This window comes from Myotis yumanensis, unplaced genomic scaffold (assembly GCF_028538775.1).
Source record: "Myotis yumanensis isolate MYYU_CA2020_CCGP unplaced genomic scaffold, mMyoYum1.0.hap1 SCAF_10, whole genome shotgun sequence".
Lineage (NCBI taxonomy): Eukaryota > Metazoa > Chordata > Mammalia > Chiroptera > Vespertilionidae > Myotis > Myotis yumanensis.
The window spans coordinates 46532039-46547876 of NW_027223761.1; the positions used below are offsets into that span (position 1 = coordinate 46532039).

Genomic DNA, 15838 nt, shown 5'->3' on the forward strand with positions numbered 1-15838 from the left:
GGCTGTATTGAAAAGAGACCGGTAAAGGAACGCATAGCTCAGCAAGGGGCGCTTCTACTTCAGCTTCGGTTCTTACCATTGCAAGTATCGGATTCTGCAAGGTCATCGTTAAAGCTCTTTGGTGGGGAATATCAATTTTACACATAAGCACTAAATCTAAAAATTTAATTTGGGGCTCCTTGATACCAAATTAAATTTTATATGAACACACGATGCTTGAAACTTAAAAAAACACACCTATGGGATAAAAAGTTAAGACAGTTAAGTATGCATTGATATGTCTATATCCTGTATCATAAATGAAATATAATTAAGAATTCAACTGTTTTTGAGTCTGCAAGTCAGATGCTGTCAAGCAAACTGTGAAGAATCCACAATCCTGTTACAATTTTAACTTACAGGCAAATAGGGAGATTCAATACATTTTCCAAATGTTCTCAGGATTATCAGAAGCGTCCTCCAGAAATAAAACACAGTTGGATGATCCACTTACTGCCCATGAACTGGCCGTGCGTGCTGTGAGGTAGCAATGAAAGACGGCATCTTCTGGGGACACGGTGCATGCCTTCCATGCATACGGGTTCCCTCTTCACATGAAATGTGGGAAGAACGAGAAGGGACCGACAGTCACCATCCACTACTTCACCAAGTATTGGTGTTTTCATAGTTTTAAATGCCTGGTTTCCGTTTTACAACACCAAGACCAATATTTATTTTGACAGGTAATCCTATCTTCCAAGTAGCAGATATGAACAACTTCCAACACAATCTTTAGGCATGATTTGCCGTCTGAGCCATGCTTTAGGGAAACATGTCCAGCCGTCTCTGGCGGATTTATTCCTTTTCCATCATTGCAGTTGGGGCTGCAGAAACTTTACCTTCTTCTACTGCAGACTTTGAAGACTGCTGTGAAAGGCGTGCACTCAGGAACACCGAGGACTTGGTACACAGCCTCGGGGCGGACGTCAGCGTGATCTTAAAGGAAACCTTCGACATGGTGGAGCTGGTCTGGACAGGGAACACCGACGAGCCGCAGGTTTTGGACACGTTTCTGGACATTCTCATCTACGACACGGGACTAGAACCCTCTCTCCTGTTTCTTCCTGGCTTTGGCGCTGCACTGTCCAGGGGAGGCTCCTGGGAGTCAGCTGCTCAGTGTGGCCTGCTGCAAGATGAGCCCTCTCTCTGCCCCGTTCTCCGTCTGGACACCTCCACAGATCCAGGGGAGAGCAGGCAGGCTGCAGCCTCCTGGGAGCGGGTGCTCCACGTTTCCACGGCGAGGACAGCGACTCCTGTAGGGCAGGCCCGTGGCTGATGCCGCCTTCTTACCCTGCCACTTGAGAAGCTGGAATCAGGCGGGGCTGATAGCAGCTCAGAGGGCTTAGTGACTTGCCCCAGGACACAGCTCTAAGTGGTGTAGGCAGGACTTGAACTCAGGTCTGACTGACCTGCTGGAGGACGGGGTTCTCTGAGCTGCCTGGCAAGCCCTTGTTCTGACCCAGCTCAGTCCACAGGGCCCCACTGTGCTAGCTGTGTCTGAATGGCTTGCACTTTCCTGTGTGAGCCTTCTCTCTCTTCTCCCTTTAAAATATATTTTTATTGATTTCAGAGAGGGAGGGAAAGGGAGAAAGAAATGGAAACATCAATGATGAGAGAGAATCATTGATTGGCTGCCTCCTGCATGCCCCACACTGGGGATGGAGCCTGCAACCTGGGCATGTGCCCCGACCTGGAATTGAACTGTGACCTCCTGGTTCACAAGTCGATGTTCAAACACGGAGCCACGCCAGCCGGGCCTTGAGCCTTCTCCTGAGTTGTTCTCTCCTAAAGGACATCTGACTCCTGGGGCCAGGCCTTTGTGTCCCTCCTGCTGGAACCTCTGAAATGACACATTTTTTCATTTTGCTTGTATTCATGAAGTTCGTCGGCGACGGAAACCCTGAATTGCTGTAACCCTCCTGCCGGAGTCTGGGAACTTTGTAGACGTCCCCAGACATTGATGCTGCCGTCCCCGGGGCGCAGTGCCTTAAAGTGTACAAAGCGCTCTTCCGTGCTGCGCATCTCATTTGATCCTCCCAGAGGCCCTGGCACATTATCTCTTCCTTCCAGACTAGGACCGTGCAGGCCAGCGAGGCCACGTGGCCTGTCCAGGATCCCACAGCTTATGGGGACACGGGGGAACGAAAGCCCCGTCTCCATCAGGAGCTGGAGAGAGGCTGGGCCGCCGCTGCGAGCACCCAGCCATCAGGAGGGGAGGGGAGGAGAGAGAGCGGTCTGGCCCAGGGAGAGGGCGGGCCCTGTCTTCAGGAGGCCTGAGAGCTGGTGCCGCTCGGACATGGAAAGCTGATCCCCCGGCGTCCCTCCACCCTGTGAGCCTGCTTCCCTGTCAGAGAAGGAATTCCTCCTGTAGCACCTGTGCTGGTTCATTCAGGGCAAAGTTACTAAATATGCCCCGAGATGTTGGGCCCTGGGGCACAGGCAGGAGCTGGGCATGGCCCCTGCCTTGCAGGTGCGCAAGCTGGGCTGGAGAGACGAACAAGCCCTACGAAGATGGGGTCCCACATAAGGAGCCTGTCACAGGGGTTCTGGGATGGCAGCAGGGGGGAGCAGTGTCGGAGGCAGGTGGGAGGTAGGTGGCTGCGTCTTTCAGGTGGCGGGTCCTCCAGGCACGCTCGTGTGTGCAGAGGCCCTGAGTGAACAGCACTGGGGGCTGGAAGGAGCTCGCACCGCTGGACGTAGGTGGGGGGTGGCAGAGGGTGGGTGAGATTGGCAGGGCGGAGGGGTGAGGGCGGGCAGGAGGAAGGGCTGCGGGGAAGCTGGGGCTGTCCTGCTAGTGCCTGGCTCACATAGAAGACAGGCCGTGCCGCGGCCCCGGCAGGTCCGGCAGGGGAGGCCTGGCTTTCCTGACTCTGGGTTATCTGTGGCCTTCAGTGCGTATGCCTGGAACTGCAGGGAGAGGGCAAAGTTCAGGGGCTGGTGGCTCAGTGACCCCAGGGGTATTGACTCCGTGGATGGAGTGGGAAATGACCCCGGGGCAAATGCAGGGGCGGGAGGGTAGTCAGCATGAGGTGCAGGCTGTGCAGAGGCCGGGCCAGAAGAGCCTGCATACGTAGGCCAGGGTCAGCCTGGCTGCCAGGGGTGAGGCAGGAGAGGTGGCTGGACTCGGTCAGACTCTCAGCAGCCAGGGGTGGCCCAGGTTCTCCCAGGCCCCGGCCCAGCTGAGCTTTCCCCTTTCCTACCCTCCCCCGCCTCCCCGCTTCCCTTCTGTCCTCCCCAGGAGCAAGCCTTCCCAGCAGTGTTGGCTATGCAGCCTGGAGGGCCGCCAGAACCCCATCCTCCAGCAGCCGGGCTGTGTGACCCCAGCCAGCTCACGCCTGCTCCCTGGGCCCTTTGGGCTCTGAGCACTGGAACTGCGAGGGCTGATATCTGGGCTCCTGCTTTTAGCTTCTTTGATCTAATTCTCGCAGCTTAAATTGCTTCCTGAGAGGCCCTGCAGAAACTGGAAGCCACGTTGCTAATGACTCTCCTGGGTGGCTGTGTGCCAGAGGCCCAGGGACTGGCGCCCCAGGCTCCCCCCTCTCTTTCCTTCAGGCCTCCGAGGCTGGGAGGCTGGGTGGGAGCTGGAAGAGTTATGGGCCTTCCTGGGAGAGGAGTGGCCAGAGAGGTGAGGTGGCCAGCCTGGGGTCACAGCAGTGGAGCAAGCCATCCCAGTAGGATGTGGGGGCAGAAGACGAAGTGGCCGTGGGTCCAGTGCCGAGGACAAACTAGTTCTCAGCCCGAAGCAGGGAAGCAGGGACACAGGCCCTCCGGCTCTCCGTGTTGTCCCTCATGTTCCACGCTCATTGTCCATTCTCACCTCCTTTCCTTCCTGCTTCTCCCTTCCCCATGGATCCCCTTTTCCCTTCCTGGGAGGCTGACGCAGCCAGGGTGTGTGTGGGGTGAGCCCTGCCCTGCCTGGGACTCAGCCCTTCCTGCTGCCTTGTGGGGTCGCCAGGCCAAGGGGGAGGCACCAAAGTCGGAGGATATGGCTTTGAGTCAGACTCTGCCATGGAACGTGGGCAAGTCACCTCCCCTCATGAGCCTCAGTTTTCTTGTCTGAAAAATGGAAACCAGGAAAGGCCTGCCCAGCATTGTTTGCAAATGCCATGCACACACCCCTGGCCCCGCAGTTTGCACATGGGAGGTGCCAGAGGAATGGGGCTCTCTCTCGGAAATGAGAGGTGGCCTGCCCACTTCCCTTCTCCTTCCTCTCCCCCCCTGGCCCACGAAGCAGTCTCCTTGGCCTTTGGTTAATTTTATCTTCCAATTATTGAAGCAATGATTGTTCCCATTGTGAAGATAGTAAGATGGGGACTCAGAGAGGTTGAGGGACTTGTTTAAAGCCATGTAGCACGTGAGTCGTACAATTGGGACTGGCACCCACATCAGTCTTGCTCTCAGAGTTGTGTTTGCCCCCGAAGCCAGCCTTCCTTGCCTCAGTTTCCCTTAGCTGCACTGGACGTTGGAAGCTGTGCCTCCGTGGGGCTGCAGTGTTGCCCTGGGCAGGTCCAGGATGGGTAGACGAGGGGAGCATGGCGCTCTGCCAGCAGCCCAGAGGGAGCCTGAGATTCCGGGACGTACCTGGGCTGTCCGTTCTGTGCCCGGCTCTCTGAGCATCTGTCAGGGTGTCTGATGTGTCGGCCCACCCGCTGGCTGTTGCTCCTCACCCTGCCCTCCCCGCCCGGAGGCCTTGCCATGTCGGTCCGGGCCGTGTCCCTCGTGTTTGGTTGGGACATGGCTACGAGGTCCAGGGTGCTGGGCTGGGTCCCCCTGGACTCTGGGGGCTGAAGGGAGGATGACGTGTGCAGCCACCTCCTGTGCCAGGCTCTGTGCCAGCGGCTGTGCGTGCACGGGGACCAGACCAAGTGCACTCTGCCCTCCGGGGGCGTCCGGTCTCGTGGGTGCTTGTGGGCCTATTCCCTGGGCTGGGGAGTTGGGGCGAGGTGCGGGGAGATGAGAGGAGTTGGGTTTGGGATTGGTACCGGGAAGGGGCCCTTGGCTTTCATAGGGAGTGGGCCAGCCGGGGGCCCAGAAAAGGCGTCCAGCCTGAACACAGGGGTCACTAGCTCGGGAGGCAGGAGTGAGCAGGCAGACCCCTGGGGTCCCTAGTCGGAGAGGAGAGGTCGGAGATGGGGGAGGGGGCCCCGAAGCCCAGGAGGAGGGGCTGCGGAGGAGTGTGAGACACTGAGGTCTGAGAGGCTGTCCTGGGAGGGTCAGACTTTGGGGACTGGAAGATCACGGGATGGGGTGGGGGGCCTCCAGGGGGAATTAGCCATTGGGATGAAGGAGCAATAATAACTGAAGACATTTATTCCAGAAGTGCTGGCGGGAGGGGCAAGAGGGAATGAATGTAAATGATGGCTGGACGGGGCCTGGGTCGAGGTTTCCCCCTCAGGGCAGAATTGTGCCGCCCCAGACCAAGGACGTGAGTCCAGAGGAGGGACTTGGAGACAGTGCTGCTGTTTTCTGAACCAGCCGGGGAGGTCTAGGGAAGGCTGGTGAAACAGGAAGTGGGGTGGGTGAGGCCTGGCAGCCCAGAGCACACGTGGTTGTGCCCTAGGCCTGTTGGCCGGCTGGTCTGGTGTCACCTCTAAGCATCAGAAATCAGTTGGCTCCTCTTCCTGCTCTGTGTGTACTTGCTGTGTGACCCTGGGCAGGTCTCTCTCCCTCTCTGAGCCTTCATTCCTGGCTAATGGGAGTGAGGATGCAGGGAGGGGCAGGTGGGGATCACCTGACTCAGGGCCTCCAGGCCTCAGAAACTAATGATCTTCTCACCTCTGTCCTCCCAGGTGCCCCAGGGGCTGCCCACGCACCCACCACCTACTCAGTCCTCTGCTGGCTTGTCTTGGCCTCCCCGCCCTGGGCAGCGGCCACCATGTTCTCCTGCGTGAAGCCCTACGAAGAACAGAACTACTCAGCCCTGAAGCGGGCCTGTCGGCGCAGGAAGGTGCTCTTTGAAGACCCCAACTTCCCAGCCACCGACGACTCGCTGTACTACAAGGGCACCCCGGGGCCTGGCGTCAGGTGGAAGCGGCCCAAGGTCAGTGTCTGGTCTGCACTGGAGCTGAGGCCAGCAGGCCAGGGCCCACCCAGGGTGCAGGGCACAGGGGGGTGGGGGTGGGGGTCATCCTGAGGCCCCAGGTGGCCGAGAAAGTGGAGGGGCTGATGCTGGGCCCTCCTGCTGTGGGGTTTGATGTGGATGGGGGGGGGTGCCAGGAGAATGGGCCCTACTCCCCACTGCCCTGCCAGGACTCACGCCCTCTCTGGGCCTCAGCTTCCTCTGCCCTGTCACCCTCCCAGGGTCCCTGTTGGGATAAAAATGAGGTGATGTGGCCTTTCTTAGTGAAATTCAAGGGTAAGTGACATTTAAGTCCCATTTAGTGACATTCAAGAGCAAGGCATAAACTTTGCTGATTATGTTCATAATGACTTTGAAATAGTCATTTGCTGTAAGTGGCAAGTACTTATTACGATGATTAATCAATAATAATAACAGTAGTAAAAACTAATAGCCCTTCATAGGGTTGTTGTGAGCAGTAAAAGAGACGGTGCCTGGGAGCCTGGCTCGGAGCCTGGCGCCCAGTCCAGGCGGCTCTTACCCTCACTCTTGGGGATGGCGAGTTATGTGGCATCTGGCCGGCTGCTCCCGGTCCTGGCCTCTAGCTGAGGCTAGAACGTGGTTCGTGGAAGTGCGTGGCCTCCTGGCTTGATTTCATCCTCTTTAACCTCGATTCCTGAGTCTGAGGGTGGGTGCCCTCGGGGCCGAGGTGATGGGGCGGCTGCTGGAGGTCACTGTGAGCGTGGGTCCCACGGGAGGGACCAGTGCAGGAGCCTGAGCCGGGACGAGGGCTTGGGCCGGGAGACTCCCGCTGCCCCATCATCAGAGAAGGCGTTTGCCAGGAAGGGCTGCGCAGGCCGGAGGCACAGTGTGAAGATACAGCTTGGGACCCTCCGGGGCATCTGGGACACGGCGGTGCCTCAGGGCTGCCTTGTGGAAGGCGGTGAGGGGAGGCGGAGGCTGGGGTCCTGGTCCTCAGGGCGGTGTGCTCTGGGGCGGCGGGGCCATCGAAGGTGAGGTGCTCTGCAGGGTGTGCGGGTCAGATTAGCACTAGAAAGTTCCCTCTGAGCACCTGCACGTTAGGGGAAATGAAGTTTAGTTTTCATGTTCCTCTCCTAGACTGTGATCTCCAGTCCATGCTAACTCAAAAAATAAACCTCTGTGTATTTCCTTAGATGGAGTAAGGAAGGGAAACTGAGGCTGGGAGGGGAAGGTGGGTGCCCGGAGTGTCCAGCGAGCCATCAGCAGAGCTGGGCAGGGACCCAGGAGTCCTGCCTTCCGGCCCCCTCCCTTCCCCCCGACAACAGAGAAAGGGTCCGTGCTGCCTTTGACCTCAGCCCCAGGAGCCACACTAGAATCTCCAGAACTCCCAGCAGCCTCCTGGCGCGGCCACAGATTCCTGCCTCTTGGGCCACCGCTCCCACGCCTTTCTCTCTCCTTTGTCCGGTTTTGGGGAAGGAGGCCGGCCTCAAAGGGCCTTTGTGAGGCCTTGGGTGAGAGGAGGAGGGGAGACACCCGAGCTCTCTGCCCTCCTCTCACTCCACCCTTTGCTGCCCCGTCCTGACCCTCTCCTGCCCTCCTGCCGTCACCCGGACATTTTCCGTCCAGGGCTGGTGAGGCCTGGCTGGGGAAGTTTGGGCTCGGTGCCCTGAAAGGAGGAGATGCCAGGCTGTGTGACCCCAGCGGAGTGTCTGCCCTCTCTGGGCCTCTTCCGTCCCTGCCACACCGCCTCCTCTTTCACCACCGTCCTCACTGGGCTTGGTGCCTGGTCCCTTCCAGACACTGGAAGAGGAGGAACAGAGACACCTGGGTGTGCAGGCACGTGGTGGTCCGTGTGGAGAGGGACATGCCTGAGCAGGCCCGGCCTCGGTGGGGGATCAGCTCCAGGCAGGCCTGGCTGAGTGGTGTTGGAGGAGGTGAGACCACAGGGACCAGGGTGTGATGGGCTGTCCCTCCGTGTGTCAGCAGGGCCTGTGTTCCGGGCAGGCTCACCCCACTGGCAGGATGGGGTTTGGTGGAGCAGGAAGTTGGGCCAGGCTTGCCTCGGGCGGGTGGGGTGAGAGGGCCCAGCAGGGTGACCATTAACTCCCTGCTGCTTGGCCCTTGGCCTGAGAGATCATTGCAGCTGCTGCATTTCTGTGGAATCCCACTTCCTGGTCCTGTGACCTGATTGTTTACAAACAGAGCAAACGCCAACTTTCCCAGCAGCCTGGGGAGGCCCTTCTTCACTCTCAGGCACCTCCCGCTCCCCCTCTGCCACCCGCCCCCGGCTTTCTCCCAGAACGGAGTGAAGAGGCTGGTTTTCAGCCAGATGGACTTGGCCTCACGGGAGGTGTCGCCTTGAGCAGTCACTTCCCCTCCCTGGGCCTCAGTTGCCTCATCTGTAAACGGGGAGAGTAATTCTCACTGATGGTGATTTCTGGGGGTTGACATGACTTGTAGCATCTGTAGGGTCTGACACCGGGGGAGGGAGGCAGATGACAAACTGGCTCCCCTCTCCCCCACCTGCCAGTCCTGTGATGGGACCCAGGGCTGGCCCTGCCCGAAAAGGCCCATCTCTAATGGGCTCTACAGGTGGGGCCTGGTCCTTTCAGTCCCCACCCAGGGTGTTCCCACCCAGGGCACCTGCCTTGGGCTCACATCCTCCGCCTCCTCCTCCACCTCCTCCTCCTCCTCCTTCTCCTCCTCCTCCTTCTCCTCCTCCTCCTCCTCTTCCCAGCTTCATTGTTTCTTTGTTCCTTCCAGTTCAGTGAACACCTGCTGGCCTCCCCGAGGGGACGGGCTGGGGAGAGGAGAAGAGGAGGTCAGCTTGTGACTCAGGGGGAATCCCCATGTGAAGGGTGTATGCTTCTTACTCTCAGGCCCAGAGCCTGTAGTAGAGGCCCCTTCTCATCCCTGAGGAGGCAGAGTGCCCCCCACTCTCTAGCCAACACTCTGCCCCCCTATCTCTACAGGGAAGCCTGCAGGCACCTGGGTGGGACCAAGAAGGGCACTGGTAGGGGTTCTACAAGCAGCTATTCGTTTTGAAACCTCCCGGAATTCTCCCAAGGTGGCCTGCTGGGGCCCAGCCCCCTGCCCGGGCTCCTGCCCATCGTACCAGCACCTGGAGAACCCCACTCCCTCGCCGTGCCGAACAGTAGTCCCTTTATGCCACGAAGTAGGCGGTTTGCACCAAGGCCAGCCACCTGGGCCTCTGCCCTGCCCAGGAACGATCTGCTTCATAGCACAGGGGCATGGGATTGCTGTGGGAGCGTGGGGTGGGGAGGCAAGTCTGTTGCAGGGATTGGGGGGGGGGGACAAGCTATAACCCCCCGAGAACACTGCCCTGGTTTCCTGCCCCAGGCAGAGGTCCCGCTTCCTTCCTCAGCCGGTTGCCCACTTGTCGGGTTGATTCCTGCTGTGTTCTCAGATTCTAGGGGGAGGTGACTGGGGAGGTGAATGCATGTGGAAGGGGAGGGAGGGGAGGTGGAGGTGCCCCCGGTCCGCTGCCTGCTGCATTCCTGTGTGCACACCGGGCCTGGAAACCGGATGTTCTTGCTGCGCCGCTGAGGGAGTGGTTATGGGCAGTGACCTGTGTTGGTGGAACTGGTCTAACGTGCTGGGAGGGGCTGAGAGGGAACCGCAGGTGCAGAAGGCGGTGCCCCAGACAGAGCCCGGCTAGCCCAGGGCTCGCAGCAGGTGCCTATCCGGTCCAGTCCTGCTCACCCTCCCTCCAGGGCTCCTGCTGAGTTCCAGTGAGGGAAGGGAACACAGGTGGCCGGGAGCCTGGGGGAAGATGGGGGCAAAGGTGGGGGCTGACTGGAGGCTGTGGCACAATTGTGTTTGGGGGGATTTGGAATCCTCATTCCCCCCGGAGCCTCCCTGCCCACCAGTGCTTTCCGTGCCTGCTCTGCGGGGGTTGCCACCTCCAGGCAGCCTCCTCCGATCTTTCTGTGTTCGGCTGTCACAGCTGTGCTCATGTGGAGGCTGATAGTCGGATTTCTCCTCGTTAAGGGCCCTGCCTGTGGGCTGGGAGCCTCCCTGTCCAGTTCTGTGCCTGTGCCCAGCTGATGACCCAGGACAGGTGGAAGGACAAACACGGGCCTTGGGAAGCCCGGCCCTGTGGTGGTGAGGGGGCAGGTCTGGGCTGCCCTGACCCCTTGGTCTCACTGTTACATAGTGAGACTCCCTAAGCTAGGCTCAGGACATGTGCAGGGGCACCAGTGAAGGAAGGGTGGCGCTGTCACTCGTAAACCCTAGCCTGCCTGCAGGCTCTGGAGCTGACTGCTTGAGTTGGAATCTCAGTTCACCCCTTCCTGTGTGGCTCTGAGCAAGTGACTTAACCTCTCTGTGCCTTGGTTTTCTCATCTGTGAAGTGGGGATGCTAACAATACCCCTCTGGCTGGGTTGTTTTGAGCAGGTTCCCAGTCATTGTGAGCACTTTCTGTGATTGTTCCATTCAGGGTGCCCGAGATGGCCTCTGGGACCCAGGTGCTGCCACCTTCAAGTGGTTTCTCTAGGTTAGAGCTGGCGAACCTGAACTCTCCCAGCAGTGGGAACACTCCCAGACCTCTGCCTCCTCTCTGCTCCCTCCCAGGCTTGTGGATTTGCCCCAGACCCATTTTCTGCTACAGCGAGTCAGGGCAATGCTGGGCCTGGAACCCAGGCCTCCTGACTCCTGAGCTCAGTCTGTCTTTCTGTCTGTCTGTCTGTCTGTCTCTCTCTCCCCGCCCCCCCACCCCTCTCCCTCCAGAAAAGTCTGGAGCCAGAGCCCTGTTCTGAGGTGGCAGGGCCAGGCTTTGTTGCTCTGTGGGGAGGAGAGTGCTGTGTGGGGAGCCCAGCAGACCGAGGTTCTGTCCCATTGGTCCACTTACTTGGCTTGTGACTTGAGCATCATCATCTCCTGGGCCTCAGTGTCCTCCTCTGTGGAATGGGCAGTCGTGTCTCTGTCCAGGGCACTGGCTGGGAGGATCTGACGGGGAGGAGCGGCTGGGAAGTCACCTCTGCTGCAGGCCCTGGAGATGCCAGGCTGCAGTTGTCTCTCCCCGGGTGGGCTGTGGCTGCGGTCATCCAGATAGGAAGCCCCCCCACCCCTGTCCTGCTGGTCCTTCTGGACCCCAGGGAGCAGGGCTCAGAGCGGGCCTGGGAGATAAGATAAGGAGGCAGCGGGAAGGGAGGTGAGACTTCTGATGGCTGCCTCACTGGTTCCTACGACCTGGGGCAGCAGTCCTGCAGTCTGTGCTCTGGGAGAGCCGCCTTGTGGCTGGCCCCTGAACTGGTCACTCTGAGGTCCTATCTGGAGCCGCCCATATCCTCAGAGGAGTGATGGCCCTCGATCTGGCCCGCAAAGCACCGCTCTTCCCAGGCAGAGGTGGCTACAGGGCTCCCCGACACCTTAGTGGGAAGGGATAGCCCTTTGCCCCATGTTCCCTACCTCCTCTGCACAGGGCAGGAAACAGAGGCTCAGAGAGGTTGAGCTACCGGCCCAAAGTTACACAGCCAATAGTAAATAAGTGGGGAGCAAGAATTGGAATTCCAACTTCTTGACTCTGGAACCCTCTGCTGGCTGCTTTCGGTAGGACCTCAGGAGCTCTGTTGTGGTTGAACTAGCTCCAGCATTCACCGGCTGAAGTGGAGGCAGGCCCATGCTGTGTGGTGGGCATTGTTCCACTTCTCTGGGCCTCAGTTTGCTCATCTGTAAAATGAGCACAATCCCTACCTCTAAGGATCATGGGGAGGACTGATTATAGTACCAGCAGGATGCCTGGCGCCAGGAAGGTGTGTCTTAGTGTGTACCTACCCTGCCCCCGCACACTGTAGCCAGCCCTCCTTGGGGAGCATGCACTCCCTTTAAGCCCTGTGGGGGTGAGGATGCTGATGGGTGAGGAGGGTGGGCCTGAGGTGAGCACTCTGGGAGCTCTGTGGGTGTCTGCTCAGCTCTTTGGCCTTTGCTTGCTGTGTGCCCTTGACAAGTCACTGCCCCTCTCTGAGCCTTCATTCCTCATCTATAAAATGGAATGACAGTGTCACACTTCTGAGGCAGAGTGAGGGTCAGATAAGATAGCCTGAGGGTATGCCCACAGGGGGCATGGGGCGTCACATCGCACCCCGCTTCTCCCGCCCTCTGCACTCATCACATGTACGTTTGGTGTGTTCCCCTCTGTGCCCTCACCCGGCTTCATGACTGTGGGCCTGTGAAGGCTGCGGTGCTGGTCAGGGAAGACCCAGGGCAGGAGGAAGGTGGTGGGTGGCCCCGAGTCCAGCCCCCCAAAGTCCTTCCACAGTGTTCATTCATTGGGGAGCCTTTGGCAGTGAAGAGTTCTCCAACCAGGGGAAGGGAGAGGGCCTCCCAGGGAGCACTGGGGGGAGCTGGTTCGGGGAAACCCACTGGCCGTGCAGGGGGCCCAGCCGGCAGGGGAGACAGACGGGCGAATCTTACACTGACACTGAGGCCTCCTCTCGGCTTCCCCGCAGGACATCTGCGAGGACCCCCGCCTCTTTGTGGACGGCATCAGCTCCCACGACCTGCACCAGGGCCAAGTGGGCAACTGCTGGTTTGTGGCAGCCTGCTCGTCGCTCGCCTCCCGAGAGTCCCTGTGGCAGAAGGTGAGCCTGGGGTGGGGGTGAGGGGGGGGTGGCGGCTGGGGAAAGGAGCTCAGCCTGGGTCCTCACTGACCTGAAGTGGGGGGTGCAGCCGGAACATGCAGGTGAGACTTCATGGGGTTTGTTCCTGGGGCTGGGTGGGAGGTGACGCCGGGCTCTCCGGCGTCGGCTGAGTGTTAGACGGCCTTCCCCTCACCTGCCAGCCTAAGGTCCCTGGGCAGCTGCTGGGAATCTGCTCCCACGGGGACTCTGGTGTGTTTCCTCCCACGATGGGCCCGCAGTGTCCCTGGGCCATTTGGCAGAACATGTCCTTGAGAAATGAGCATGGTTCCAAGATGCTGATGCTCCGGACTAGCGTCAGAGGGTTTAGGTTGGAAAACATGGGCGCTGGTCCTTACACTTCGCCCTCTGGTGGCAGCAGTCGGCGGTGCAGCCCTTCAATCCGCCTCCTCTCCAGGGGCGGCCTGGAAGCTGGAGGAGAGGCGGGGCTTGTGCTCTCTAAAGAATGATCAACAGGGATTGCATCCTGGGTTCCCATGCCAGCAAATACAAGTCACTGCCTCTCTCTCATCCCTGCCCTTTCTGCTCTTCCTGTAGGGCATAAGAAAGAGCACTGGGCATCTCAGTCTTACAAGCTCAGGTGTGAGCCTCAGGCTCACCATTTGGCTTTATAAATACCCTCATCTGAAAGTCAGGCTACCAGGCATTTCCCTGTCGGGGAGTCGTGAGGGTGAGAGGAGACGCTGTACTTGGAGGCCTTGTGCAGCGCTCTGTGAACGGTGGCTGCCTTACCCGAGTTAGGACAATTACTGTCCGTAGATGATCTGGGAATTGTTACCCATCCAATCAGGAGCAGAGTGAGTTTGTTCCCATCCCCTGCGATGTCCCTCAGCCATCAGAGGGAGCTGTGCCTGAGGCTGAGGCTGAGGCTGGGACTGGTGGGGCCCTGCTGTCGTATTTCTGAATGGAGTGTGACTTCTCACAGCCACCCCTGCTGGTCCTGTGGGGATAGGCTGGCTTCGGGCTGTAGGGCCCTTGCCAAGGCCACTGGTTCAGCTCACAGACATGGTTACACTTGGGGTGTCAGAGAGCCTCATGTGGGATCGTTGCACTATGGGCCTCAAGGCCTAGAGAGGGTTGGGCCCTGCACTGTTCTCGGGGTGGCACTATCCTCAGGGCTCCAACCACCTTTTCTGATCCCAGAACAAGGCCCCCCAGCCTCTGAGCCCCACCCTCCGCTCAGGCAGACTGGTCTGGGGGTGGAGGTGGCCTATGGGATTCCGATGGTGCTGGCCTCACACTTCCCTCCCTGCCCTGTTGTGTTGGGCCCAGCCACTGGCCTGCAGCCCCACAGTCGTCCTGCTACTGTAGGCATCCTGGGGCCTTCCGTGGGGACGGAGCCCGACCTGCTGTGTCCCCCTTGGGGAGTGGGCTGTGGTCATCTGCAGGGAGGAGCCTCAGCTTGCTCCTGCCCCGGGCTCTGGTGCAGCTGCTCATCTCAGCAGTGGGGAAGGGGCACAGAACCTGCAGGGCGTCCTGTTCTTGATGTTGTGTGACTGTGCAGACCTGTGTTTGTCTCGGGCCAGAGGTCCCTCCTGCAGAGGTTGGGGCACCTGGCCTGGCTGGAGGCACCGAGGGCCGGAGGCTGATGTCCAGGACCACGTGTCCCAGGGCTGTGGCTGGTGGGGTGTTCGGGACTAATTGATCTCTGCCTCCTGGTGCCGTGGGGCCAGCCCTGGGTCTGGGGAGGAGAGGTGAGGCCCTGGGGAGCTCATTACTGTGCCTTCCCTCCTTCCTGTCCCTGCTGACAGGGCCCTGTTTGTTGTCACCCCTCACCTCTGGGCCTGTTGCCCTGCGGAGCCTCCCCTGCCCCACCCTGTTTTCTCTACGGAATGGGTAGGGGCGGCCGCTCAGCCTGACCTGCACCCATGCTTCCCCCACCCACCTCACTCTGGGGATGCTGAGCCTCCGATGCGGGCTTGCCACACCCTTGACGCACATGCCCTTTCTCCAGGATGCTGGTCTGTTACTTCAGTTCTCGATGAAGCCTGAGGCACAATGATTGGAAGCCAGCCAGGCCTGGGTTTCATTCCGGCTGGGTCCCTTGCTAGTCATGTGACCTTGGGCGGGTCGCATTCCTTCTCTTGGCCTCAGTGAAAACCTGATCTTTCCAGTCTTCAGGGTTGTGGGGTGATTAAAGGAGCCTGTGTGTGTGTGTGGGGGGGGGGGGGGGGGGGCGGGGTAGGTCAAGCCCATGGCATAAGGGAGGGGCAATTCGCATGCGTTGAACCCCCTCCCTGTCCCTCCTCTGGGCTCTCGCCTATTTTTCTGTTCTGCGGGACAACTCTTGGTGGCGAGCCTCCCCACTATGGGATCCCTTGTGGGGGCATTATCTCCTCCCACCCTTGACTGTACATTCCTTGGGGCCAGGGCATGGACTCTGGGGGACCACAAGCAGGATGTGACAGTGGGGTGCAGCATGTACCTACCGTCACCTCCCCCAGAGCCTGGCGAAGCCCCGGGCATGAGGGCAGGCCTCGTCCCTGCTCTGAGCCATGGGGTGCCCGGGCCCAGGAGGCAGCTGTGCCCCGGCCATAGGAAGCCGCAGTGAGGGCAGTCCCAGTGCAGTGCCTGATGTCTGAGAGTGGGTGCAGGACCGGGCTGTCTTTGGTTCCATTTAAATGTTTTCCATCCCACCCCTGCCCCTGTTGGATGAGCAGTTCCCCATCAGTAGAAGCTGAACACCTGCCCCCATGCCCTGCAGGTTCAGAGAGGGGTGGGCATTCTTTGCCCTCAGTGCTGCCTCCAGACCAGACCCTCCCCACGGAAACCCCTACAGGCTCATGCTGTTTGCTCTCCCCCCAGCCCGGCCCACCTTACCGCCATCCCCTGCCAACCAGCTACCGTGGCCTCCCGCCCGGGCACCAAGGCCGTGGTACCTCTGATTTCCCAGCCTTCCCCACCCATCCACCCACAGTCCTGCTGTGTCCCCGGGATTACTGTGCCCCTGTGCTGACACCCCACCCTCGTCACCCCAGCCTCAGTTCTTGATAACCTGTCCATCAGCCTTCGCCATCAGCGCCCTTGATCTCCCGTTGCCATGGCGGCCACAGCCTGTGCCTGGACCTGTTCTCCCTGCAGGTCTTCAGCGGAAGGATC

At 59.6% G+C, this 15838-nt stretch overlaps 1 protein-coding gene and 1 pseudogene across 1 annotated transcript in view; one reads left to right on the forward strand and one right to left on the reverse strand.

Moving 5' to 3' along the window:
* Nucleotides 1-15838, forward strand: part of CAPN5 (calpain 5) — a 61022-nt gene that overhangs the window by 12297 nt on the left and 32887 nt on the right. The window contains exons 2-3 of the mRNA XM_070425673.1: nucleotides 5829-6079; nucleotides 12551-12682. Coding sequence (XP_070281774.1) covers nucleotides 5915-6079; nucleotides 12551-12682 — 297 coding nt within the window. The 5' untranslated portion in view covers nucleotides 5829-5914. The remainder of the gene's footprint in view (nucleotides 1-5828; nucleotides 6080-12550; nucleotides 12683-15838) is intronic.
* On the reverse strand, nucleotides 729-996 carry LOC139018445 (ubiquitin-fold modifier 1 pseudogene; annotated as a pseudogene).